At 41.7% G+C, this 27,990-nt stretch overlaps 3 protein-coding genes across 4 annotated transcripts in view; 1 reads left to right on the forward strand and 2 right to left on the reverse strand.

Moving 5' to 3' along the window:
• LOC120064786 (lysyl oxidase homolog 2A-like) overlaps positions 1–11,359 on the forward strand; it is a 54,446-nt gene extending 43,087 nt beyond the window's left edge. The window contains exons 7-12 of the mRNA XM_039015390.1: positions 647–814; positions 6,396–6,561; positions 7,844–8,084; positions 8,398–8,513; positions 8,791–8,927; positions 10,835–11,359. Of these exons, the coding sequence (XP_038871318.1) occupies positions 647–814; positions 6,396–6,561; positions 7,844–8,084; positions 8,398–8,513; positions 8,791–8,927; positions 10,835–10,960 (954 nt within the window). The 3' untranslated portion in view covers positions 10,961–11,359. The remainder of the gene's footprint in view (positions 1–646; positions 815–6,395; positions 6,562–7,843; positions 8,085–8,397; positions 8,514–8,790; positions 8,928–10,834) is intronic.
• Positions 11,360–14,012: 2,653 nt separating this feature from the next.
• On the reverse strand, positions 14,013–18,805 carry r3hcc1 (R3H domain and coiled-coil containing 1). Its single transcript, XM_039016174.1, has 8 exons — positions 18,747–18,805; positions 18,062–18,195; positions 17,692–17,829; positions 16,777–17,440; positions 16,190–16,362; positions 15,889–15,959; positions 15,586–15,681; positions 14,013–15,405 (listed from the first exon to the last, which is right to left on the reverse strand). Exons 4-8 carry the CDS (start codon positions 17,377–17,379, stop codon positions 15,293–15,295), a joined length of 1,056 nt encoding a protein of 351 aa, XP_038872102.1. The 5' UTR covers positions 17,380–17,440; positions 17,692–17,829; positions 18,062–18,195; positions 18,747–18,805; the 3' UTR covers positions 14,013–15,292.
• A 1,196-nt stretch (positions 18,806–20,001) lies between these two features.
• On the reverse strand, positions 20,002–27,971 carry golga7 (golgin A7). 2 transcript variants are annotated; one of them, XM_039016176.1, is made up of 6 exons: positions 27,893–27,971; positions 27,486–27,611; positions 21,879–22,031; positions 21,568–21,669; positions 21,307–21,366; positions 20,002–20,989 (listed from the first exon to the last, which is right to left on the reverse strand). In XM_039016176.1, exons 1-5 carry the CDS (start codon positions 27,899–27,901, stop codon positions 21,319–21,321), a joined length of 438 nt encoding a protein of 145 aa, XP_038872104.1. In that variant the 5' UTR covers positions 27,902–27,971; the 3' UTR covers positions 20,002–20,989; positions 21,307–21,318. The 2 variants fall into 2 exon arrangements, with proteins under 2 accessions (XP_038872104.1, XP_038872103.1); XM_039016175.1 differs by having other exon boundaries at positions 20,036–20,075.
• Positions 27,972–27,990: the final 19 nt, after the last annotated feature.

Below are 27,990 nucleotides of genomic sequence, written 5' to 3' on the forward strand. Positions count from 1 at the left end.
TATTTGAGCAGAGGAACACAGCATTAGCCATGGCGAAATGCATAGAATTGCAGGAAATTAGCTTTAAAACTGCAAAATTATCTCTCAGCTCCATGCCAAACTGTGTAGAATTGCTAGATATTAGCTTCAAAACTGCAACAATTTATCTCAGCTCAATGGGGAAATGTGTAGAATTGCCGAAAATGTGCTTTACGACAGCAATATTTTCTCTACGCCGCCAAGATATCTTTCTAGCTAATAGACTATGTTAGAGTTTACACTTCCTCTCTCAATGAACTGTGGGGAGGTCAAAATAATGAAACTGTCTACCAAGTCTATTTATTTTAAAATGTTGATTACTTCTACTTGCCATTGTTATTCAGCTGATAAGACGTGATTTTAAATTGTTTTGCTAACAAATGATGAAGGCTCCTTTGTCGCTGGTTTGCCTGTGCGGGAGTCCCTGGGCTAGACCCCTGGTATAGTGGTCTAAGCTGCTGCCCCTAGAACACATAAGCATGGTTTCCAATCCGGCCCACTGCTATCTCAACACACTCTCTCCTCCTGTCTTTCCTCTCTATCTCTGGCGTGTCCAATAAACCCAAAACATATGAGCAGAATGGGACTGCCTTTATAAACATCTAATCTCTCCTTTACTGTGTTGCAGCTGCGTCTGAGCGGTGGGCGGAACCCGTTTGAGGGGCGTGTGGAGGTGCTGGCGGAGAAGAATGACTCGCTGGTGTGGGGCACAGTGTGTAGTGATAGCTGGGGCACCATGGAGGCCACGGTCGTGTGCAGGCAGTTGGGCCTTGGGTTCGCCAGCAACGCCTTCCAGGTGCGTTTACACACATCAAACGCTCATCCCATTGGCTGGTCAGCCAGATGATCAAAAGCCTAACATTCTTTGACAAACGGTCAATTTCATCTCAGATCTTTTTTATGATTATTTCGAAATCCTGTACAGTAAAACTATTACCATTGTGTTTCCTGTTTCTGTGTAAGTATCGACAACATGTAATAATATCAAGGGTCAATTATACCTTTTGTGTGATTGGGAACTCACAGATAAGTATAGGTTTTTACCCCAGTGTTATTTGTGTGGATGTTGGGGATTGATAGTCACGTCAAGCACTGGTGCTATTACTTCATAAAACTACCTAATTTGGTCCTACTGTGTTTCAAGTTGGCCTCAGTTATATACATCAGAGCCATATAATCACCTCCAGTAAACTTCATATATCCATATGGGTCTGATATACTTAGCTATAAACAGCTGGAGATGCTCACTAAAGGAAACTAGGAAAGTAAAAGGGGCTCTGACCTTAGAGTTTATAGTCTCCACACTGACAGAGCGGATGGAGTGAGGAGAGGCTACAGGTTAGCCTGGGTACCATAAACATTCACATGTACAGGCCTGTGGCGTATGTGAACAGTATACACTTGGTGGTGGGGAGTCCGTTCCCGCTCTTTGAAGTTTCATTGGCCCACCACCATCAGCAATCCCTATATAGGCTAGATACACTTTTCTGCTGATGTACCAGACCTATTAGTGTTGTTATTTTGATTATTTGTGTTGTTTAAAGGGTTATACAAGAGCTATCTTTAGTCCCACCGTGTGTGAAACACCACCTCTATGTGCATTCTTTATACATTAATTTTTTCTTGGCATTCAGACGAGTCTACTGTTTGAGAGTCTGTCATCATTAAATCATTTGTAGTGTATTAACATGTGCTGAATGCCACTGGCAGTGGTGCTAAAAGTCTGGAAAGTATTTATGAATCATGGAAGAACTGGGTTAATGGGAGGGAGAGTTTATTGAGTGGAAATTGTACTGGGCTGATAGAGCTCAGAGTAATTGTGTGATTAAGTGCGACTTCGATTATTGTGTACTAATCCGCCTCTTAATGGCAGTCTACTTAAAATTTCCATGATGTGTTTGGGGATGCTTTAAATGTACTAGAAAGCACACACACACGAGAACAGACACACAGACAGACAACGACAAACAGACAGACACACAGAAATAAGTGTTTCTGTGTGTTTAAGGCAGCCGAACAGACAGAAAATATGACACCAAAGTCTATAACTCCATTCCATAGAACCCCCCCTGCATTCCTCAATGACATCTTGTCTATCTTCTCAAGGAGTTTTGGACAACAACTATCAGAATGGGTTCTACTGGGCAGATGTTCCCATATCCCAACAATAGCAAAATTGGGGTTAAGTGCCTTGCTCAAGGGCACATTGACAGATTTTTGCACCTTGTCGGCTTGGGTATTGGAATCAAACTTTATTTGTCACATGCGCCGAACACTATAAGTGTAGACCTTACCGTGAAATGCTTACTTACAAGCCCATAACCAACAGTGCAGTTCAAGAAGAGATAAGAAAATATTTACCAAATAAACTAAAGTAAAAAAGAATAAAAAGTAACACAATAACAAAACAATAACGAGGCTATATACAGGGGGTACCGGTACCGAGTCAGTGTGCGGGGGTACAGGTTAGTTGAGGTAATTTGTACATGTAGGTAGGGGTGAAGTAACTATGCATAGATAATAAACAGCGAGCAGCAGCAGTGGGGGGGGGGGGGGGGGGGGTCAATGTAATAGTCTGGTGGCCATTTGATTAATTGTTCAGCAGTCTTATGGCTTGGGGTAGAAGCTGTTAAGGAGCCTTTTAGTCCTAGACTTGGCGCTCCGGTACCGCTTGCCATGCAATTTTATGAGCTTTTCTCTGACACTGCCTATTATAAAGGTCCTGGATTGCAGGAAGCATGGCCCCAGTGATGTACTGGTCCGTGCGCACTACCCTCCATAGCACCTTAGTCAGATGCTGAGCAGTTGCCATACCAGGTGGTGATGCAACCGGTCAGGATGCTCTCGACAGTGCAGCTGTAGAACTTTTTGAGGATCTGGAGACCTATGCCAAATCTTTTCAGTCTCCTGAGGGGGAAAAGGTTTTGTGGTGCCCTCTTCACGACTGTCTTGGTGTGTTTGGACCATGATAGTTCGTTGGTGATGTGGACACCAAGGAACTTGAAACTCTCGACCCGCTCCACTACAGCCCCGTTGATGTTAATGGGGGCCTCTTTGGCCCGCCTTTTCCTGTAGTTCATGATCAGCTCCTTTGTCTTGCTCACATTGTGGGAGAGGTTGTTGTCCTGGCACCACACTGCCAGTTCTCTGACATCCTCCCTATAGGCTGTCTCATAATTGTCGGTGATCAGGCCTACCACTGTTGTGTCGTCAGCAAACTTAATGATGGTGTTGGAGTCGTGTATGGGCCCGCAGACGTGGGTGAACAGGGAGTACAGGAGGGGACAAAGTAGTTGAGGATCGGCGTGGCAAACGTGTTGTTGTCTACCCTTACCACCTGGGGGCAGCCTGTCAGGAAGTCCAGGATCCAGTTGCAGAGGGAGGTGTTTAGTCCCAGGGTCCTTAGCTTAGTGATGAGCTCCGTGGGCACTATGGTGTTGAACACTGAGCTGTGGTCAATGAACAGCATTCTCACATAGGTGTTCCTTTTGTCCAGGTCCAGGTGGGAAAGGGCAGTGTGGAGTGTGATTTGAGATTGTGTCATTAGTGGATCTGTTGGGGTGGTGTGCAAATTGGAGTGGGTCTAGGGAATCTGGGAGGATACTGTTGATGTGAGCCATGACCAGCCTTTCAAAACACTTCATGGCTACCGACGTGAGTGCTACGGGGCGGTAATCATTTAGGCAGGTTACCTTCGCGTCCTTGGGCACAGGGATTATGGTGGTCTGCTTGAAACATGTAGGTATTACAGACTCAGTCATAGAGAGGTTGAAAATGTCTGTGAAGACACTTGCCAGGTGGTCCGCGCATGCTTTGAGTACACGTCCTGGTAATCCATCTGGGCCCGCGGCTTTGTGTATGTTGACCTGTTTAAAGGTCTTGCTCATATCGGCTCCTGAGCGCGTTATCACACAGTCAACAGCTGGTGCTCTCGTGCATGCTTCAATGTTGCCTGCCTCGAAGCGAGCATGAAAGGCATTTCGCTCGTCTGGTAGGCTTGCGTCACTGGGCAGCTCGCGTCTGGGTTTCCCTTTGTAGTCCGTAATAGTTTTCAAGCCCTGCCACATCTTTCCAGTGTCAGAGCCGGTGTAGTAGCATTCAATCTTAATCCTGTATTGACGCTTTGCTTGTTTGATGGTTCATCTGAGGGCGTAGAGGGATTTCTTATAGGCGTCCGGATTAGTGTTCCGCTCCTTGAAAGCAGCAGCTCTAGCCTTTAGCTCGAATGCGGATGTTGCCTGTAATCCATGGCTTCTGGTTGGGATATGTACGTACAGTCACTGTGGGGGGGACGTCGTCGATGCACTTATTGATTAAGCCGATGACTGAGGTGGTATACTCCTCAATGCCATTGGATGAATCCCGGAACATATTCCAGTCTGTGCTAGCAAAACAGTCCTGTAGCGTAGCATCCGCTATTTAGTTTTAGCTTGAAAGCAGGAATCAGGAGGATAGAATTATGGTCAGATTTGCCAAATGGAGGGTGGGGGAGAGCTTTGTATGCATCTCTGTGTGTGAAGTAAAGGTGGTCTAGAGGTTTTTTTCCTCTGGTTGCTCGGGACATCCTGGTAAAAATTTGGTAAAACTGATTTAAGTTTGCCTGCATCAAAGTCCCCGGCCATTAGGAGCGCCGCTTCTGGGTGAGCATTTTCTTGTTTGCTTATGGCCTTTTAAAAGAAAATGTTTATTTCACCTTTATTTATCCAGGTAGGCTAGTTGAGAACAAGTTCTCATTTACAACTGCGACCTGGCCAAGATAAAGCATAGCAGTGTGAACAGACAACAACACAGAGTTACACATGGAGTAAACAATAAACAAGTCAATAACACAGTAGGGGGAAAAATGAGTCTACATACATTGTGTGCAAAAGGCATGAGGAGGTAGGCAATAAATAGGCCATAGGAGCAAATAATGACAATTTAGCAGATTAACACTGGAGTGATAAATCATCAGATGATCACTTGCAAGTAGAGATACTGCTGTGCAAAAGAGCAGAAAAGTAAATAAATAAAAACAGTAAGGGGATGAGGTAGGTAAATTGGGTGGGCTGTTTACAGATGGACTATGTACAGCTGCAGCGATTGGTTAGCTGCTCAGATAGCAGATGTTTAAAGTTGGTGAGGGAAATAAAAGTCTCCAACTTCAGCAATTTTTGCAATTCGTTCCAGTCACAGGCAGCAGAGAACTGGAAGGAAAGGCGGCCAAATGAGGTGTTGGCTTTTGGGATGATCAGTGAGATATACCTGCTGGAGCGCGTGCTACGGGTGGGTGTTGTTATCGTGACCAGTGAACTGAGATAAGGCGGAGCTTTACCTAGCATGGACTTATAGATGACCTGGAGCCAGTGGGTCTGGCGACGAATATGTAGCGAGGGCCAGCCGACTAGAGCATACAGGTCGCAGTGGTGGGTGGTATAAGGTGTTTTAGTAACAAAACGGATGGCACTATGATAAACTGCATCTAGTTTGCTGAGTAGAGTAGAGCCTTATAGAGTTGGTTGAGTGCGGTCTTAGTGCCAGCATCGGTCTGTGGTGGTAAATAGATGGCTACAAATAATGGTAGATAGTGTGGTCTACAGCTTATCATAAGGTACTTCGAGACCTCTTTAATATTAGACATTACTCACCAGCTGTTATTGACAAAAAGACACACATACCGCCATCCCTCGTCTTACCAGACGTAGCTTCTCTGTTCTGTCGGTGCATGGAAAATTCCGCCAGCTCTATATTATCCGTGTCGTCATTCAGCCACGACTCGGTGAAACATAAGATATTATAGTTCTTAATGTCCCGTTGGTAGGATAATCGCAATCGTAGGTCATTCATTTTATTTTCCAATGATTGCAAGTAGAATGGATGGCAGTGGGAGTTTACTCGCTCGCCTACGAATTCTCAGAAGGCAGCCCGATCTGTGTCCTCTTTTCCGCCGTCTTTTCTTCACGCAAATGGCGGGGATCTGGGCCTGTTCCCGGGAGGGCAGTATATCCTTCTCGTCAGACTTGTTCAAGGAAAAAGCTTCTTCTAGTTCGTGGTGATGTTCTTAGGTCCAAAAGTTATTTTCTGTCATAAGAGACGGTAGCAGCAACATTATGTACAAAATAAGTGAAAAAATAAGTTACAAACAACACAAAAAAACTAACAAAATAGCACAATTGGTTAGGAGCATGTAAAACGTCAGACATCCTCTTCGGCGCGCTCTAACCGCTAGGCTACCTGCCGCCCTATAGCTATGCAGGTCCATGACTTAAAGGGATGGAAATGTAGATAGGGAAACCTCTTGTTGTAAAATGACTTACAGTTTCTCCTCGAGTTTAGAGAATGGAAGCTGGGCCTATGTTTGATGAGTTTGCCTGTGTGGTGTTATTTCTCCCTACCAGGAGACGTGGTACTGGCCGGGAGACGTGAGGGCTGATGATGTGGTGATGAGCGGGGTCAGGTGCTCAGGGACGGAGATGACCTTGGCCCAATGCCTCCATCACGGGAAACACCTCCACTGCCCTCAAGGGGGAGGGCGCTTCGCTGCTGGTGTATCCTGCTCCGAGTGTAAGTCACTGATGATAACTACTGTCTGTAATTCAGGTCTAGATTCAATCAGATCAAGAGTTAACCGGCGATGGCAGACACCCGCATAGCGGATGTTTTGGCGGTGTCTGAGGTAGAACCGTGTTGGAGCCGTAAAATTGGTGAGAAGTTGCTCGTGATCATTGTCACGAAGCCACACCCGGCCCACTCGCGTTAGAAGTTCAGAACAAGAAAGTGTAGGCTATATAGAAATAATGATGCTAAAATGTAAAATCATTAAACAAAATAATGAGGGTTTCTATCAGCCTAATCAAGGTGTAGATTACATCTCACATTCCAGTGTTCCAACTTGTAAACAAGGATGCATGGGATTTCTGTTAATGCACCTCCATGCAGCAAATGGCAGTGTCCGCTTTTGGTATTATGCCAGGAGCCACTTATGGATTTGGCAGTTCTACCTCCGACACGTCAAAACAACCGCTATGCGGATGTCGACTAAAGCAGATCTGATTGAATAGAGCCCTAAGACCCTGAAAACTCTTGACCAACCCTCAACCCTAATACTCAAGGCGCCACTGCAGGCACACAACACATACAACCTCTGCAATCATTAGATGATTAGTAATGATGAACAATCAAATCACCATTCCACATCACTGTGTGTCATGCCTAAGAACAGCCCTTAGCCTTGGTATATACCACACCCCCTCAGGCCTTATTGCTTAAATATATTCCACTCATTATCTGAATTTCATTGATACACTAAGCTGCTGAATTTCAAGCAGAGAGGCGATAGTGTACCAGTTGACTAGTCACGTAGAAAAGGTGATCTTGTACAATGTTGCATGGGGCAGAATGGCATACAACACTATGCTACGTTTTTACACTAGCCAACAACTTGAAAATATCCCTATTTCTGATGATTTATCCTACTTATGTACTGTGTAAGGATAATGAAACCTTAAGACTGACATGTTTCTCAACATGCTCACAACCTGACATTGGATACAAATGTGTATCTTGTATTTTTTGCTATTAGATTAAATGGTAGTTAAAATGACTAAATGGTGTATTAGTGACTACACTAAACGTTCTCATTGTATTTCATGATAAACTTTTTTTGATTTTTCATGAATTACTCCGGGGTGAAAGATGTGTGAAACCCCAATGAATGAACAATTAAATGTTCTTAAGATAAGGGAATTACAAGTGTTATCAGTTATATACCATTTACAGCTGAACAATGTACCAAAGTGATACATTTTATTTTATTTTAAATAACCTCTCCTGCCCTGGCATGCAGCGGCCCCAGACTTGGTTCTCAACGCTCAGGTGGTGGAACACACCACATACCTGGAGGACCGGCCAATGTACATACTGCAGTGTGCCAACGAGGAGCACTGTCTGTCCAGCAGCGCTGCCATCGCCACACCCTCCTCCTACCGTCGCCTGATGCGCTTCTCCTCCCAAATCCACAACAACGGACAGTCCGACTTCCGCCCCAGGGCTGCACACAACTCCTGGGTCTGGCACGACTGCCACAGGTAAAGTGGAGGATGAATTCTTTGGTCCTTCAGTTGAGTAATTTAGTTAAGTAGTGGAAGCTATGATAAAGGGGGCTGGACAATAGCATGCAAACAAGCATCATGAGCAGGAACTCTTTGTGAGTGTTACATGAGTTGAGAACAATCACAGTGCTGGAATAAAAGTCCTCTGGAGGATGTCATTTTCGCAGTCTTTTGAGATCATACATTTGTGGTCATCTTGAGGCAGTGCCTGCTGTGGTTGTACAGAGGCTGGTTATGATGATGAGGGTGGTGATGATGAACATGATTGACTGTCTATCTCCCGGTCCAGACACTACCACAGCATGGAGGTGTTCACCCACTATGACCTGCTGAGCCTCAATGGCACCAAGGTAGCAGAGGGACACAAGGCCAGTTTCTGTCTGGAGGACACCCAATGTGAAGAGGGTAAAGAGCTTTAATGTGAAAGGGGTAAAAAGGCTTTGTGTAAAACAAATGATTCATATCACGACAAACCTCGAATACGTTCCTGATTCTCTGCTCTAACACTCTTCACTGTTGTCTCCGACCTACAATAATACTTCACTGTTATCTCCGGAGATACCAGTGAAATGTGTTACTGTAGGTCGGAGACAACAGTGAAGAGTGTTACTGTAGGTCAATCTAACGCTATTCAGTGTTCTCTCCGATCTAACACTCTTCACTGTTATCTCTGGCCGGGCAGGTATTGAGAAGAGGTACGAGTGTGCTAACTTCGGGCAGCAGGGCATCACTGTTGGCTGCTGGGATACATACAGACACGACATCGACTGTCAGTGGATAGACGTGACAGACGTCGTGCCAGGAGACTACATCTTCCAGGTGAGAATCTTAATTGATTTTTTATTGTTTCAAAACTTTTGTTTCCCCCCATCCCCCCCAGTTTTAATTTAAAATAACAATTATATTACAATAGGCATGTGATTCTATACATCCAAATATGAAATAGGAGCAAGGTGCTTGTCTTACATGAGAATCTTATAATAAAATGGGAGTAGTTAGTTCTTCTAATCACTTCTGGTTCCATGGGGATAACAGGAGTCAATTAATTTCAATGGAATTCACATTTAATCATTCAGCTTGTCACTTTCCCAGCATTTTAATATTGTTACAATTTCACTAATAGTTGTTGCCAACACAGATGGCTATTTTGGTATTAGCAAGAGTATCTGGGTTATCTGATGACATCATAAATAAACTCAGCAAAAAAAGAAACGTCCCTTTTCCAGGACCCCGTCTTTCAAAGATAATTCTTAAAAATCCCCAAAAATTAACAGATCTTCATTGTAAAGGGTTTAAACACTGTTTCCCATTCTTGTTCAATGAACCACAAATAATTAATGAACATGCACCTGTGGAACGGTCGTTAAGACACGAACAGCTTACAGACGGTATGCAATTAAGTTCCCAGTTATGAAAACTTAGGACACTAAAGAGGCCTTTCTACAGACTCTGAAAAACACCAAAAGAAAGATGCCCAGGGTCCCTGCTCATCTGCGTGAACGTCCCTTAGGCATGCTGCAAGGAGGCATGAGGACTGCAGATGTGGCCAGGGCAATAAATTGCAATGTCCGTACTGTGAGACGCCTAAGACAGCGCTACAGGGAGGCAGGACGGACAGCTGATTGTCCTCGCAGTGGCAGACCACGTGTAACAACATCTGCACAGGATCAGTACATCCGAACATCACACCTGCGGGACAGGTACAGCATGGCAACAACAACTGCCCGAGTTACACCAGGAACGCATAATCCCTCCATCAGTGCTCAGACTGTCCGCAATAGGCTGAGAGAGGCTGGACTGAGGGCTTGTAGGCCTGTTGTAAGGCAGGTCCTCACCAAGACATCACCGGCAACAACATCGCTTATGGGCACAAACCCACCGTCACTGGACCAGACAGGACTGGCAAAAAGTGCACTTCACTGACGAGTCGCGGTTTTGTTTCACCAGGGGTGATGGTCGGATTCGCGTTTATCGTCAAAGGAATGAGCGTTACACTGAGGCCTGTACTCTGGAGCGGGATCGATTTGGCGGTGGTGGGTCCGTCACATGGTCTGGGGCGGTGTGTCACAGCATCATTGGACTGAGCTTGTTGTGATTGCAGGCAATCTCAACGATGTGCGTTACAAAAAATGTGTAAAACAAATTTGATTTGATTTACAGGGAAGACATCCTCCTCCCTCATGTGGTACCCTTCCTGCAGGCTCATCCTGACATGACCCTCCAGCATGACAATGTCACCAGCCATACAGCTCATTCTGTGCGTAATTTCCTGCAAGACAGGAATATCAGTGTTCTGCCATGGCCAACGAAGAGCCCGAATCTCAATCCCATTTAGCACGTCTGGGACCTGTTGGATCGGAGGGTGAGGGCTAGGTCCATTCCCCCCAGAATTGTCCAGGAACTTGCAGATGCCTTGGTGGAAGAGTTGGGTATCTCACAGCAAAAACGGGCAAATCTGGTGCAGTCCACGAGGAGATGCACTGCAGTACTTAATGCAGCTGGTGGCCACACCCAGATACTGTTACCTTTGACCCCCTTTGTTCAGGGACACATTATTCCATTTCTGTTAGTCACATGTCTGTGGAACTTGTTCAGTTTATGTCACAGTTGTTGAATCTTGTTATGTTCATACAAATATTTACACGTTAAGTTTGCTGAAAATAAACACAGTTGACAGTGAGAGGACGTTTCTTTTTTTGCTGAGTTTATGTTGTCTCTCTCCCCAGGTTGTAATCAACCCCAACTATGAGGTGGCAGAGTCCGACTACACCAACAACATTATGAAGTGCAGGTGTCGATATGATGGCCACCGGATATGGACGTACAACTGTCATATAGGTGAGACTGGATGACAACAGTGGCGATTACTGGCTACAACAGTATTGAATGTGATGGACACAATTAACTTTTCATGTTCAAAGACATTTTTTCTATGGATAACAAATTACCACATTCCAAAGAGGCTTACATTCATTTAGTAAATAAATTGGTGAAAAGGCAATCGCAAAATTCTAAAACATTTTAATGAGACAATTTACTGATAATACTAACATATTCACAACGGATGGTCCCCAAACACATGTGCTTTAAGGTTAGTCTTACAAACTGGAGAGACAGATTTCCAATTTCCTCTGCTGGATCGTAATGTTGGCCATTACAATAGTCAGTAATTTTTTTTTTAAATAAAATACAAACACACACAGTCCCAGTCAAAAGTTGACACCTACTCATTCCAGGGTTTTTCTTTATTTTTAGTATTTTCTACAATGTAGAAAAACAATGAAGACATCAAAACTATGAAATTACACATATGGAATCATGTAGTAACCAAAACTGTGTTAAACAAATCAAAATATTTTATATTTGAGATTCTACAAAGTAGCCACCCTTTGCCTTGATGATAGCTTTGCACACTCTTGGCATTCTCTAAAGCAGCTTCATGAGGTAGTTACCTGGAATGCATTTAAATTAACAGGTGTGCCTTTGTTAAAAGTTAATTTGTTGAATTTCTTTCCTTAATGCATTTAAGCTAATCATTTCTGTTGTGACAAGGCAGGGGTGGTGTACAGAAGATAGCCCATATTATGGCAAGAACAGCTCAAATAAGCACAGAGAAACAACAGTTCATTACTTTAAGACATGAAGGTCAGTCAATCTGGAACATTTCAAGAACTTCAAGTGCAGTGGCAAAAACCATCAAGCGCTATGATGAAACTGGTTCTCATGAGGACCGCCACAGGAAAGGAAGACCCAGAGTTACCTCTGCTGCAGAGGATAAGTTCTTTAGAGTTAACTGCACCTCAGATTGCAGCCCAAATAAATGCTTCAGAGTTCAAGTAACAGACACATCAACTGTTCAGAGGAGACTGCGTGAATCAGGCTTTCATGGTCGAATTGCTGCAAAGAAACCACACCAATAAGAATAGACTTGCTTGGTCAAAGAAACACGAGCAATGGACATTAGACTGATGGAAATCTGTCATTTGATCTGATGAGTCCAAATTTGAGATTTTTGGTTCCAACTGCCATGTCTTTGTGAGACAGAGTAGGTGAATGGATAATCTTCATATGTGTGGTTCCCACCGTGATGCATGGAGGTGTGATGGTGCTTTGCTGGTGACACTGTCAGTGATTTATTTATAATTCAAGGCACACTTAACCAGCATGGCTACCACAGCATTCTGCAGCGATACACCATCCCATCTGGTTTGCGCTTAGTGGGACTATCATTTGTTTTTCAACAGACAATGACACAACACCCCTCCAGGCTGTGTAAGGGCTATTTGACCAAGAAGGACAGCGATGGAGTGCTGCATCAGATAACCTGTCCTCCACAATCACCCGACCTCAACCCAATTGAGATGGTTTGGGATGAGTTAGACTGCAGAGTGAAGGAAAAGCAGCCAACAAGTGCTCAGCATATGTGGGAACTCCTTCAAGAACTGTTGGAAAAGCATTCCAGGTGATGCTGATGGAGAGAATGCCAAGTGTGTGCAAAGCTGTCATCAAGGCAAAGGGTGGCTACTTTGAAGAATCTCATAAAATACATTTTGATTTAACTTTTTTGGTTACTACATGATTGCATATGTGTTATTTCATAGTTTTGATGTCTTCACTATTATTCTACAATGTAGAAAATAGTAAAAATAAAGAAAAACCCTTGAATGAGTAGGTGAGGCCAAACTTTTGACTGGTACTGTATACCATTAAAAAAAACAATGGCATATAACAGAACTCTATATAATAATCGCATTCTATTTTATTTAAATCCCCCTGGAAAATGCTTATGAACATAAATATAAACAAGTAACATTTTATCATTCAGCTTGAATGTTTCAGAAAATGTTTGAGTTTTTAGCATTAGAAATCAACCATTTTATTAATTGCGCAACATGGCGATCTTGAATAGTTGCGTCGATGTTGTAATTACATCTGTATATGGCCAATATACCACAGCTGAGGCAACGCGGAGTGCCTGGATACAGCCGTTAGCCGTGGTATATTGGCCATATACCACAAGCCCCAGAGGTGCCTTATTGCTATTATAAACTGGTTACCAACATAATTAGAGCAGTAAAAGTAAATGTTTTGTACACCCGTGGTATACGGTCTGATATTCCACGGCTTTCAGCCAATCAGCATTCAGGGCTCACACCACCCAGTTTATAATAGGAATTATACAACCCGTTTATCCATCTACGTATGGACGCAACCAGGGTAAGCTAAAACGATCTGTTAAGTGTTTGGGTTATAACAAATTACGAAGTTAAAATACAGTAAGACTTGTCGACACCCCAAACCGCACAGAGTAATGCAACGCCCCATTCCCTTTAAAACTGATGCCTGATTCACACTACAGGACCAAAAGGAGCCAACCCGAGCTGTACCTCGCCAGCCTTATCACACATCCACCCACCATATAGTTGTTGGAACCATGATAGAAAATACAATGTGAAAAGAAAATATCCAAGCCAGGTTTGGTTTGGGTCGGCCCTATAGTGTTAATCACACACTTGAGTGCTACACTGGCATCAACAATAAACAATGGGAACTTGAGAAGGGGAACAATTCATAGGACAGCAATTGTCTGCCAGTTATTTAAGTAGCAAGGACATCTGTAGACGTGTAGCCAAGTTGTAGCCTGACATTCCTGTAAAAGATCATGAAAACAATCAGTTCAAAGAGAGAGAAGGCTTCAGCGAGTGAATTATATATATTTTTTCAATCGTAATTATATGGTGCTATCCAACTGTGACCACGATTGAATGAGTGCAGTTCTTCGTGTCCCATTCGTCTCTCCTCTTCAGGTGGCTCAGTGAGTTCTGAGTCAAAGGAATCCTCTTTCCCTGGTCTCTTGAATAACCAGCTGGGACACAGGTAGAGTGGATGGACTCAATAGAAAGATCGGGAGGAACATTTTATTTCGCAAGACTTGTGACATTATCAACCACTAGAGGGAGAGCTGTACTGTGTTCCCTCCCTATTGGTGCTGGATGAAAATGTAAAAGCCTTTCTCACCTCAATACCAACATTTGATATAAGGACATTTCAGACAAAAAAAAAAACTGTTTTAAAGATCCAGCTTGACAAAGCACCGGTCTTTACTGATCTTACTAATTTCCTTAACATGTACAGCGGAGTGCTGGTACTATCAAATCTGTCATATATATAAATATGTATCTAACCTTTTTGGTCCACCATAAGGAGAAAATAATTCTTTTTGACACGTGCTGCACTTCGAGACATTTTTTTTCTTTTTTTCAAAAAGTGTTAAGGCAGGAATTTATGCAACTGAAATAGGTGGGAAAGTAGCAGAAGTCTTGCCTCCATTGGGAATATATATAATTTTTTTTACTGATGAAATAAATGAGGAATCATTTGTCAATTTAGTGCAGTTTCATGCCAGTCTGTGACAATGTGGTAGCAAGCCATTGTAAATATTAATAGGAAGAACCCATGTCTTCCTGTACAGTATTCACTAAGGATAAGGCAATATTACTACAACCATACAGCTACCACTTAAGAGCCACTTTGTTTTTGATGATCAAAACTGGTGCAATGAGCATTTAAGGCAGAATCTTAACTTAAAATGTACACACAACTCAAGCTTTTGTCCAAATCTCCCACAAACATGGATGCATGATTTAGGTAAAAATGTGAGTTATTCATGCAATTTGTGTTCTGATTCTGCCCAAGTTAACATATCTTGCATCACTTAATATATAACATCTGGGAACATATTTAAAACCTTTCATCCTAAGATAAATATACATTTTAGTCTTAGTACATTTTATTAAATTATTACTGTCAGGGACTCTGAAATCGGTTTGTTTTCTCATTTGTATAACGTCATGAATGACATGTGAAAATTAATGATTCTGCCCTTCATTTGACAAGGGTGCTCTTTACTAGATGGGTGATTGTCCTGTACTGTATATAGTTGAATGTGGAAAAGCATTTTGTGCTTGCATGTTTTCTGTAATAAACAATAATGAAACAAGCAAACCATGATGTTCTTGTATTGATTTCTTAAACTGAGACTCTGCACTATGCAGTGATCACAAGCACCAACGTGAACTAAAGACATTGCAGAGTGAGGCTCGGTAGTTTAGTCATCCCAATACTGTGGTTTACTTTGTATCTCTTGAGTCTACGTTAAAAGGCCATCACACCTGCTGTAGCGGTCAGAAACGTTGTGAGGGCGTTCCACCTCTCTGCACTCCTAGGGCTCTGGATACCATTCTGCGGGCCACCGCAGAGTCTGTCCGTGGCCTCTCCTTCACCGGCTGGATAAACTCTGGGAAATACAGAATCATTTTATATTACAGTATGGAATAAAGAGATAAGAACATGCAAATAGTATGGTACCACCAAGTTATAGTTACTTACAATGAAAACATTATTTACCCAAATAGAAGATACCACTTAATTTAAATAATTTCTTAGTGCTACTGTATGGAGGTAACAAAGACAATACCGGAACGTCTTATGGCTTTCCCTTTGGCCTTCTTGCTCCCGTCAGACAGAGTGCATGTCTTCAGGAGAGGGTGTCGAATGGAAAGTGCATGGAGGGCTAAACACAAACACAGGGTTGATTCAAAGACTCATCTCTGATGTCATAAGAAAGAACACCAACTTCTCCTCACCTTAGGCCAGTAGGTCACACAACCAACTCCAATTTCTAATGTGCCAAAAGAAACTCGTGACTCATCTTGGACTTAAATAATGACTTAAATATCCCTCAAAATATGAAAAAAATAGATATTTTCAAAAACCATACCTGCAGATTGACTGGAGAATACGCCCAGGGCGTGAGTGTTGTCCACCCACTTAATCTTCATGCCTTCGTCGCTGGAAGACAGAGACAAGACTGGGAGAGTTAGACAGCCCTTATGAGTGTGCTGTGGGCTTTAATGAGAGGCATGGGGAGGCTTGCACCTGCGCTGTGGGGCAAAGTTTCCCCTAGGTACAGATCTACGATCAGCTTCCCCTCCACAATCCTAACCATCAGTTGAATTTTTAAAAAACTGATCCAAGATCAGCGTCTCGGGGAAACATCACCCTACTCTTGAGGCTTTTACCTGTAGTCTGCAAAGGCATCCAGCAGGTCGCCTGTTTTGAACATGGCCGGGAAGTCGTATATCTCAATGACGTGGGCAAATTCGTCCTGGTTGATCCACACGTTCTCGAAACAAGAGTAGTCGTTGTGGGCGTGTTCGATGGCCACGTCAGTCTCTGTCAAGTGGGCCTTGATCTGATGAGAAATTCAGCCAGTTATTGAGATATAACAACCTATCCCAAATAAGTGTTTCTCAGTAATCCTTTTACATATACAAAATGTGAAATATAGCCTATACAGTAAGAACTGTGGACACCCCCCACCCCAGTGTAACACAACGCCTCATTCCCTTTAAAACGGATGCCTGATTCACACTATAGAACCAAAAGGCTGGCCTACACCTAAAACTATATAGTCTATTTAACTTGAGGACAATCCATAATGTCACAGTAATCTTTGTTCCATTTTCAAAAGGATTTACAAAACCAAAAATGTTACATCTCATAACTGAAGTCTTTTGAAGAAATTAACAAAAATTATATAATCCCCATAGATCAACCCCCCCCAGTCCATTGTCATGGAATTAGTCTGAACTTCACCACACTGTACCTCTTGGCTAAAATCAGCAGCATCGCTAGCAGCATCCTTGGCTGGTGTTGTATCAGAGGCATGGTGTTGGTGGGAGGTCACGATGCTACTGCCTACAGACGACTCCTCCGTCAGCACCTCCTCCGCTACATGTTCCTCCTCCTCCTGGGCTTCCCTAGTCTGGTCCTCCATGGTTAGGGCCATGAAGTAGGACACAGTCTGGTCCCAGGCGGGGGGGTGGGGGCAGGGCTCCTCTGCTGAGAAGCGAATGAAGTCATCCTCCTGCCCAGCGCTAGAGGTGGTGGTGTTAGAAGGCACACTGTCCTGGTTGGTGTTGGCCTGCGTTTCTGACAGCATTCCCTCCGTGGTGTCTGAGGAGTAGCAGGAGCAGGACTCTGAGGTGGAGGTGCATCCCGAGGAGGTGAAGCTAAGAGTGGGCAGGGGCAGATCGAGGTCCACCCCTGCTGGTGGTCCGTGGAGATTACTGCCACTGTCTTGTTGCCTGTCCCTAGCCGCCCTTGGGACGTAGATGGCCTTGTCAGGGCGTTTGGCGTTACCTCCGCTCCGCTGGGCCAGGGGTTTGGGTCTGGGCTGGAGGTCCGTTCTGCTGCTCTGCATCCCCATACCTCTCCTAGGAGCCTCATTGTAGAAACTGTCTGTGTTGCTTTCATCCCCCAGATCCAGCCTGGCACAGATAACACACTATACTAAAGTCACCATGTAACGCTGTGAAAAAATGGGCAATAATTCACATTTAGATGCCCCTATACCATGTAGTTACTTTAGAACTACTTTGGCAGCCAGACTTGGATCAATTTAATGTACAGTGACCTGATAATATGGCATATGAATTTACCAGCTGTTTATCCAGGAAGTCCCGTCAGAAGACTTATTTAACAAGGTAGAACTAAATTTAAGACTTTGTGTGTGCTCTACCTGAGGTGCGAGTAGCAGACAACTACCCTGCGGCTCCAGCCCTCCCCCACGGAGAAGGTGGCGAGGTTACGGTGGTTCTCAGTGGTTTTGTGAATCAGGTAGCGAAGTCTGCTTGATAGAGGGGGGAAGAGTAGGGCACTGGGGAGGGAGGGGACAACACTCAAGCCAAAGCTTATTTAGGGTGACATCAACTCACAGATAGACTTTGATCACCTGTAGGTACATTATGATCTGTGACACCTAGCTAAATGCCATTGGCAATTAATACACATTTACGTGAAATGGCATTGACAGGGAATGTGTCCCACAAAAACAAATGGACAAGCCCTCAACTTATGTTTGTGACAGAATGCAGGAAATGGCAGCTTACCTTTTCTGTTTCTCTCTCTGTAGGTAAGCATCCAGTTCGTGCAGGACTGTGTGAACAAATTCATTTTCTTGCTTGGGAAGATAACAGCCATCAAAACAAGGAAACGCCAGGGTGGCGATGTTGGCACTTTGTAGCTGCAAAATAATAGTATATTTCATGATCAACGGTGGGGAGGCAGTTGACTCAGTGCGACAACCGTTCATATATACACCTCAGTGTGGTTACAACAACCCAATCCTACATCTAGCAAGCACTTTAAGAAAACATTTCCAGGCTTACGTTAAATTCCCGATCAGCTAAATCCCACATTTACAGAAGACGGTAGCTTTGTCCAATATTATGTGTCCACTACACTGCCCATACCAGGGTTCTCCAACCCGGTTCATGGAGAGCTACCCTCCTGTAGGTTTTCCAGTTGTTACTGACCTGATTAATCTTATAAACCAGCTAATTATTAGAATAACGTGCGTTAGATTAAGGTTGGCGCGAAACTCTACAGGACAGCGCTCCAAGAATAGGGTTGGAGATCCCTGGCCCATACAGTGGTCCGTTGCTAAGTTTAGCTAGCTAACTTAGCTAGCAAATGCTGAACAGAAGCTTTTCAATCAAGCCGTTTCAATTATAAAAGACATTTTGTTCTAACCTTTAGTTTGTCAGTTAAAAAGATGCCCAAGTAATAAATTACCAAGAAAAAAAGTTCTGAAATAATTCCAAAGCACACACCCAACGCTTGAAGAAAAAACAGCCAGCCCCTTCCGAATAATTATTGCAGGTTCCTTCTCAGTGTAATTGTGCCCCCTTGCGAACAGGCGCAGAATGCATTCATAAACTATTTCATTATTGCTAACTAACGATGACTCACTCCATTGATCGTAGGATATTGTTGACTGCAATTAAAAATGTTATTCACTAATTTGCAGTTTGTCTAGCTGTGATGACTGGTTATCTAGTAAAAAAATTAAAAATATTATGCAATGTGAGCTATATTTAATTGAGTATGGCTTCACAGATTATTCAAGAAAATAGTTTATTTGTAGATACACATTACATATAATAACAAGAACAAACAACAGATTGGCTTTTAATTCCTGTCTTGGGATTCAACGCATGCATCAAGGTTTCTGTGGTGGATTTGTAGTCAATAATTATTTACACATATTGGACAATATCAGGGATAGGGGGTAGTCTAGAAACTGACTGTTGAACCACAGTCAGGGTTGGAGTCACAATTCCTGTCAATTCACATTTAGTCAAGCTAAGCAGTGAGAACAGAGGTCATATCCCAGTATGTGATTTAACAATTTCATCCACATTCATAAATTAAAACTAGCCAATGTGAAAACCTGATTCTTACTGTGTGCTTAAACACTGGTGAACTGTCATTATAGAACAGACACCATAATACAAACCCACAACATTGCATACGAAACAAGTTCATATCAAATAGCCTGTGTCTACAAGATGATCAAAAGTACACACACACCAAATCAATACGTTATCTTCTGACAATTATACTGAACAAAAATATAAACGCAACATGTAAAGTGTTGGTCCCATGTTTCATGAGCTGAAATAAAAGATCCATACACAAAAACATCTCAAATTTAGTGCACACATTTGTTTACATCCCTGTTAGTGAGCATTTCTCCTTTGCCAAGTTAATCCAGCCACCTGACACTTGTGACATATCAAGAAGCTGATTAAACAGCATGATCATTACACAGGTGCACCTTGTGTTGGGGTCAATAAAAGGCCACTAAAAAGTACAGTTGTCACAACACAATGCCACCAATGTCTCAATTGGCATGCTGACTGCAGGAATTTACACCAGAGCTGTTGCCAAATAAGTTAATGTTCATTCCTCTACCATAAGCCACCTCCAACGTTGTTTGAAGAATTTGGCAGTACGTCCAACCGGCCTCACAACATGTAACCACGCCAGCCGAGGCTCTCCACATCCGGCTTCTTCACCTACGGGATCGTCTGAGACCAGCCACCCGGACAGCTGATGAAACTGAGAAATATTTTGGTCTGTTATAAATCCATTTTATGGAGAAAAACTCATTCTGATTGGCTGGGCCTGGCTCCCCAGTGGGTGGGCCTATGCTCTCCCAGGCCCACCCTGCCTAGTCATCTGAAAAAATAATTAGGCCCTGATCTATGGTTATTTCAATTGACTGATTTCATTATATGAACTGTAACCCAGTAATTTCGTTGAAATTGTTGCAATTATATTTTTGTTCAGTATACATACAAAAGGAGCAGCAACATTTTAGCAAAAGCTTATAGTTGGTTTTTGAGAAGTACAACTTAGAAGTACCTGAAGTAACAAACCATAACTCAGAAAATGTGCTGTGTTACTGTACATCGGTTACGTTTGTAACCTCCAGGAACGAGAATCCATGTGTTTGGAACATGCTAGCACTGCCCCATTCCCTCTCATTGTATTTGCTAAAGTAAACATCTGAACTGTGGTGGATTACAGTTTCTCCTGGCCCATAGACTACTGTCAAGGTAAGGAACCATTTGACTAATTATGTACATTTTGGTGAAGCAGAGAGGATATATTAAAACACAGGTTTAAAAACTGTGGGTGGAATATACCTTTAAGGGCTATTTGCATTGACCTATTACACAGTGCACCTTTAATTACGAGTAAAGGTTTAAAAATGTCAATATAAAACAAAATGGCACCATTCATACTAAAGGTGTGGTCTTGCTTAACTAGAATAAGACTTTGCACGTTAAAATGAATCATCTCAATAAACATGTAAAAACAGGGAGTGTTGGTCTCTCTGGGATAGAGACTACTAGCGCACATTGCCCATCTCGTATGTGAAATAAATAAAAACAATTATATCTACATCCATAAGGAATCATTGATGGTGTGGTGAGACAATTGGGAAGCACCAGGTGAAATAGGCCATCCTGCATAAGAGCAAAAACACTTCAAATTAACAATAATGTGAAGGTAGTCCTGACAGCTGGAGGCAGGGAGCAGTGGATTTGTCAAATAACATTGCTTTTCTGAACATTGCTGCTCATTAACCATAGGGAATGTAAGTCAAGACATATCATTTGACAGTATCTCCAAGTCAATATTATTCTATTCTTTCTAGTTATATAGACCCTAAGCTCTTGTGAGGTTGCTGTGAAACTTATTTCCATTGGTATCCCCTGTTAAGAGTTAACAGGATGAGAGAAAATCTTATTTAAATGAGGTGAATGTCAGAGAAAACCCTCACCTTTGGTGTGGTTTATCTTCCGGAGCCAATGCTTCGATCCTCAAAGATGGTGATTTCAACCTGGGGAGGGGTTAGTTAAGGAAGCTGGGATCCAGCAAGAAATGCAAGACAGTTACACAAGAAAGGTCTAGCTGTGCATCCCAAATGGCATCCTATTCCTTTTACAGTGCACTACTTTTAACCAGAGCCAAAGGAAAATATAAAGGGATTATGGTGGCATTTGTGCATGTTAGTGTGAGCCTCTGGGACAGTAAAGGATACAACCCTGAGACCTCTCTCTATTGGGTCTGTAAGCAGCAGTCCCAGAGGAGCGTAGATCTTCTCATTCTGCTCCTTGATGAACCTAGCGATCTTCTTCAATACCTAGAGACAAAGAAAGTAAGCCCTTTCACCAATTCATGGCTTGGCCTAAAAAAAAAATACTACACCTAATATGGCCACGTCATAAAACATAGGTTCAGTCCCAAATGACAACATATTCCCAATATAGTAAAGTGCACTACTTTAGACCCTGGCCCACAGGGACCAACCCTTGGCCTGCATACTTCTATGGAGAAGACTGAGGGACCTACTTTCTCATAATGGGTCTCCATACAGAGGAAGATAGTGTAGGCGGTCATGCAGGCCAAGCAGCCCTCCAGGTAAGACTTGCCACCAATTTTCTCAGCCTCAGCATAGAGGTTGTTGAGCGTCTGCATCGTCTCCTCAAACTGTTGCCTGTCAACCTGAAAAAAAATTATGCCCATCGACCCCTCAGTAAGAGCTCTGCACGACCAAAGTCACTGAGCAATAATGGAGAAGTACACCGACTACACAAACTGAAGGAATGTATGACAATTCTATTTGAACAGCGGTCTACTTAGTAGCTGTGTGTGGTCGACGGCCGGGGACAAGATGGCGGAGTGAGTGGTCACGTTAAACTGAGCTCCTGAACTTTAACATTTTATTCAAACCCTAATTTGAGTTTGACGATGATTACAGTTAAAACATTTTTGCTGTCTTTTTTTAATTTTTTATTAGTTTGATGGTTTACTGAATCACTTTTCCACTTTGTTATACGTCAAGCAAGTTCAGCCAAGCCTAGCTAGCTAGCTAGTACTGTAACATTAGCGGAGATGGAAGCTAGCAAAATGTAGAGGGAGCGGTCGTAAACGAGGTAGATCCCATCAACTATATGGAATATTTTGAAACTACCCCAGAAGTAACGGTACAGAGTTCGGAGGAATTAGTCTTCGGTCCAAATAACCCCTTCGAAACTCTCCAACCTGAAGAGACTACGAGAAAGTGACGCCGGGCAGGCTCAACCATCCCAGCCTATCACCAATGAAGCCATCTTCGAGGCAATCCAGGGTTTAAACAAGAAATTTGACGAACAAGATCGGATTAATGGCTGAGAGGTTTCATAAAAATACCCTCCCAATTGCAAACGTTTCCAAAACTACATAGTTTAATGCAGCGGGCATTAATATTACCAGATGATGCAAAACTGTTGAAAAATAAAGTTGATGCCCTGACAAAAGAAAACGAGGAGCTGCGCACAGCACAGCCAGTGATGAACAGAATCGATACAAGTGCCGATGAGGGCTGAGACTGAATGGGCTACCTGAAACTGATGGTGAGAATATCAGAGAAGATTGTGATTGACATTGGGAAGGTTTGTTACATATCCCCGATACAACATCTACCGAGATGTTCAGGGTACACCGTCTCGGAGATAAGAGAAAGGAGAAGACACAGACAGGTCATCATTATGTTTGCGTTGAGGAACGTGAGAGACGAGGTGTGGAGAGCTGCCAAATTTGCGCTGATCTGCAGGGAGAAGGGCATTCGCTTTGCAGAAGATTTGAGCAAGCGTGACAGGGATGCCCGTTCGAAGCTGTGGCCACAAGTCGATGAGGCAAGATGGGGGGGGCTTTCGCGAGGGGTTTGCTGTCATTGACGGCCACAGGGTGGAGCGAAGTGACTGACTGATTTATGCTTTACGAGTTGGCCTGCTTATACAGTAGTAGGCTAATGAAGCCATATACCGTTTCAACTGGTAAGTTTATTCATGCAATCGTTTATCTGAACACCGCATATAGGTGATATTGCATAGGGCCATACTGTTCGTAGTGGCGAGTTTTGGATGTGAACATTGACCAACGTAAGCACACTGTGGTTTTTGTTTCTCATTTGATGGCTTACTAAGATATCCGTTTTTATTCATTGTGTTTTAAGATCGATATTATGTAAGTAAATCTCCATTTATTTTTCATATGGCTTGATTAGCTTTCAGAGATGTATTTATTAAGTTTGAGAGTTCAATTGAAGATCTAATCTATTAATATAACACGATCTATCCATTTATTTTCCTTTTTATGGTCGTTACTGTTCGTCAACAAAACGTTTTTGAAAACGTATGCTACCTTTATATTATTCAGGGTCCCTGTTTATTCTAGACAACTCTATTTCTCTTTCATTTTTATCCTTGCATACCAGGGCTTTACAGAACAATTTAAAAAACGCAAGGCAATTTTTAGTTTTTGTAAAGATTCATTAAAGTCCAATTGTTTTTTTTATTTCAAGAGACACATTCCTCAGATGACTTAATTTTGGACAGTTTTAGAAATTACGTTACATAAAAGGTAAATATTTATGGTTATTACATACTGCCAAAAAATGTTTCGAACATCTATTAGTAAAGTCTTAATTACATTTACATTTAAGTCATTTAGCAGACGCTCTTATCCAGAGCAACTTAAATTTTTTACCTTTTTTTATTTTTTTATTTAACTAGGCAAGTCAGTTAAGAACAAACTCTTATTTTCAATGACGGCCTAGGAACAGTGGGTTAACTGCCTTGTTCAGGGGCAGAACGACAGATTTGTACCTTGTCAGCTCGGGGATTTGAACTTGCAACCTTTCGGTTACTAGCCCAACGCTCTAACCACTAGGCTACCCTGCCGCCCAGTGAGTTGAAAAACAAATATTTTACAGATAACATTGTTGGAGGTGATTATAATGTTGCTCTTGATGCTCCTTTACGATATTTGGCGTTAACAGAATCCAACCTTACAACAATTTTCTTGGTTCAACTCTACAACTAGCGACAGACACTTAAAATCTAGAATTGATTATTGGTTGGTATCTTCCAATCTTATGAATCTTGTATTTCCTCAGCTCCTCTGACACACCATTGTGCCATTATTCTTTCCTTTTGATAATGACAAGAGATTTACTAAAGCATACTGGAAATGTAACCCTTTTCTTTTAAAGAAAAGTCATTTTGCTTACAGACTAAAGCTCTTATCAGAGAGACCTGCCTCTATTATGCTCTCTCTTCTACTAACAAATGGGAAATGATTAAATTCAGAATTCGATGTCTTGCCATCACTACTGGTAAAATGCTAGCTCAGAAAAGATTCTCCAAGCAGATGGATATTATTGTTGATATTAACAGGTTGAGCAATAAACTTGATTTAAATCAAGATGAAAAAGCAGAGCTTGCCAAATGCCAATGTGAATGGCATATACAACGATAAGGCACAGGGTGCCTTCATCTGTTCAAAGGCCAAATAGATTGAAAAAGGTGAAAAAGAAACATCTTATTTCTTTAATTTGGAGAAGAGTAGGCAGACTAGGCATAGTATTACATCAATTTATGTAAGTGACATTAATCACTTCAAGATCATCAGTTATATTAAGACAAATACTCTTTCTACAGTTCACTATATCAATCTCATCTTTCAGAAGGCGACTTGGATTCCTTTTTTGATTCAGTTAATAACTCTATTTAGCCTATAGAAAGGTTTAAGAAATTATGTGATTCTGATATAGATATTACTGGAGTTGGACCAAGCCATGAAACAAATGCCTATAGGTAAATCTCCTGGACTGGATGGCCTGACTCCTAGCTACAGTTTTGGCCTGATATTAGAGTTATTGCTTTGTCTACAAAGTGGGTATTGCTAATGCTATCTTACCTCCTTCGAGACAGGGACTAATAGTTCTTATACCCAAACCAAAGAAGGACTCTTTACCTGGACAATTGGAGACCTAGTCAGTTGCCAACAACGTGACGGAAGTTACTAGCCCACGTCTATGCCAATAGACTGAAAAAAGGCCTTGATATAAAAATCAGTGAAACTCAAATCAGCCTTCATTAAAGTTAGGAGTATCCATAACCATATACAATTGGTTTTAGATATGATGATAATGGCTTTATATTGTTTTTATATATTTTTTTTTAAGGCTTTTGACACTTTAGAACACAACTTTTTATTTAGAACTCTACTTTTGGGTTTGGGGAGAATTTCTGTAACGTGATAAGGATGATATTAGCAGTTCGGTGGGTATGAGTAATGGCACATCCCCTCGTTTCTCTATTGCCAGAGGAATTAGACAGGGTTGTCCAATATCCCCTCTTATTTATTTTAGCCACAGATTTACTAGCCGTTTTTCTTAACAAATCTGAGAATTTAAAAAGGGATCTTTTTGGTAAAGATATAAATATCAGTCAATTTGCAGATGACACTACCCTTTTCCTAAAGGATAGAGTGGCTATTCCCTTGGCTATTGACAGAATCAAGAAATGTTCTATGGCCTCTGGGTTGACTCTCAAGCTTAATGAATTGGCATGAGTTCATATTTGTTGCTGTGACTCCGTCAACATTGCCTCCATACCGGTTAAAAAGGACGTTAAATATTTAGGAATTGTTTTCACTAAAAAACGTATCAGATAAAGAATCTTTAAACATCGATAATATGATTAATTCCATGAGTTTCATTAAGTCAGTGGCTGCAATGTGATCTCAATTTTGGGTCGTATTCTTTTGTCCAAGACACATGGTTTACCCAAGTCAGTCCCTTTTTCTTTCTTCTAATAACATAAAGTCAATTCTGTTATATTTAGATTTGTTTCGAGGAATAAAACGCATTATATTTGGAAATCACAATTAGTGAAAAACTATGATCGTGGAGGTTTACAGGCTATTGATTGTTGTTAGTGGGTGCTTTTAGAATTAAATGGTTGAAATTGGTCTGTCTAATCCTACCTCTGTGGTATCATATCCCTAACAATCTGTTTATTAAACTTGGTAGACTTGAATTCCTAATGAAATGTGATTTTGTGAAGTTTCACCAGCAAATTACATTTCAGGAACATTTCCCCCCCACAAAACATTGATTTGGAATAATAGCATTATTAAAATTAATAGGAAATCCATTTTCAAATGCCTTTGGTTTGACAAGGGTATTCATTTTGTATGTTTTGGTAGACAACACTGGGGAGTTTTTGCAGTTTGAGTTTGTTGGTAAATTTCAGGTTAATATTACTCAGAGAATATACGAAGGTTTGCAAAGCAATTCCACTTCATTTACTTGGACTTATTAACACTTATATGAGGTTGTTCCCTCTTTTCCAAGTTTACAAAATAATGACTTGAATCTTATGGATAAAAAAATGCAACAATAAGTGGATACAATTGGGAGTTAATTAGGTAATTTTTGGTGATTATAATTCAATATATTGCTATGGAAGTAACCTTCCCATGCTATGGTCAAAAGTTAAAGAAACTAATTTTAAAATATTTTCTTCCATCTACCCTGTTAATGATTTCTTGCACAAAATATTCAATTTTGACAAAATGCCTTGTATTTTTTGTTCCTCTGATTCAGAATCTATAGAGCACTTTTTTTTTTTTTTTCATGCCGCCATTCTAGTAAACAATGGATTGAAATTCATGAATGGTTGTGTATAAAATCTCCAGAATTACCTACGTTTACCTTTGATGTTAATTGGCATTATGCTTATCCTTGCAATTCTGATCATAACTATTTTATTCATATTATTATTCTCTTGGCCAAATACCATATTCACAAATGTAAATGGGTGGAAACATCACTTATTTTGGGAAAAAAAATTCTTCATTGAACTGTTATAAATCCCTCAAAGTTGTGAAACTTAAAAAGTTGAAAAATGTATTAGAAGTCATGTCTGTTAATGTCTCATTGCCTTGTCACATATTAATGATGTCCTGAATTTTTAATTATTTTTGGGGGGATTCCTGTATTCACAGGAATGTCCCTGTATTGATGTGTAATATTGTTAGTGTTGCAATTAAAAAATGTATATGCTTAAAAAAATATATATAAAAAAAAAAAAAATTACAAGAAAATTAAAAGTGTGTATGGTCTCATACCCTAGACTCCAGCTCAGAGGGGAACTTGGTCTGGAACCTGCAGATTGTACCCGAGTTGTAGTCCCTCTGGACATACACTTTGGAGGCGACGGCTGCTTGATGTCGCAGGTCCTGCAAGTTGTGCGTCTGAAAGCATGAATTGAACAAATATCATGGGATCATTTGCGTCCATCATTAGCCTAGTTATTAAGTTAACCTTAAAAGCTATCTAGCTAGCTACACAGAAGGCTCAGTCTGGACAGAGGGCTAGCTAACGTTAGCCATATTTGTTGACAACATCTTGCTTGGCTAGTAAACCAAGCACCACAGTACAGGCAGCCACCAAATTGTGAAATGTTTATTCAATTAGTTAGACACGGCTTAGTTGTCAATGCCTAAATACAGTTAAAACGATCAATGTAATTTACCTCAGCCATAGTGGACGTTTTCCTTTCAGCTAGCTTCTTCGGGTAGTACTTCCGCACAAACTGAACGCTTCAATGAGTATGCTGCCACTCGTCTTTTT

Source organism: Salvelinus namaycush, chromosome 20, assembly GCF_016432855.1.
Source record: "Salvelinus namaycush isolate Seneca chromosome 20, SaNama_1.0, whole genome shotgun sequence".
Taxonomy (NCBI): Eukaryota; Metazoa; Chordata; class Actinopteri; order Salmoniformes; family Salmonidae; genus Salvelinus; species Salvelinus namaycush.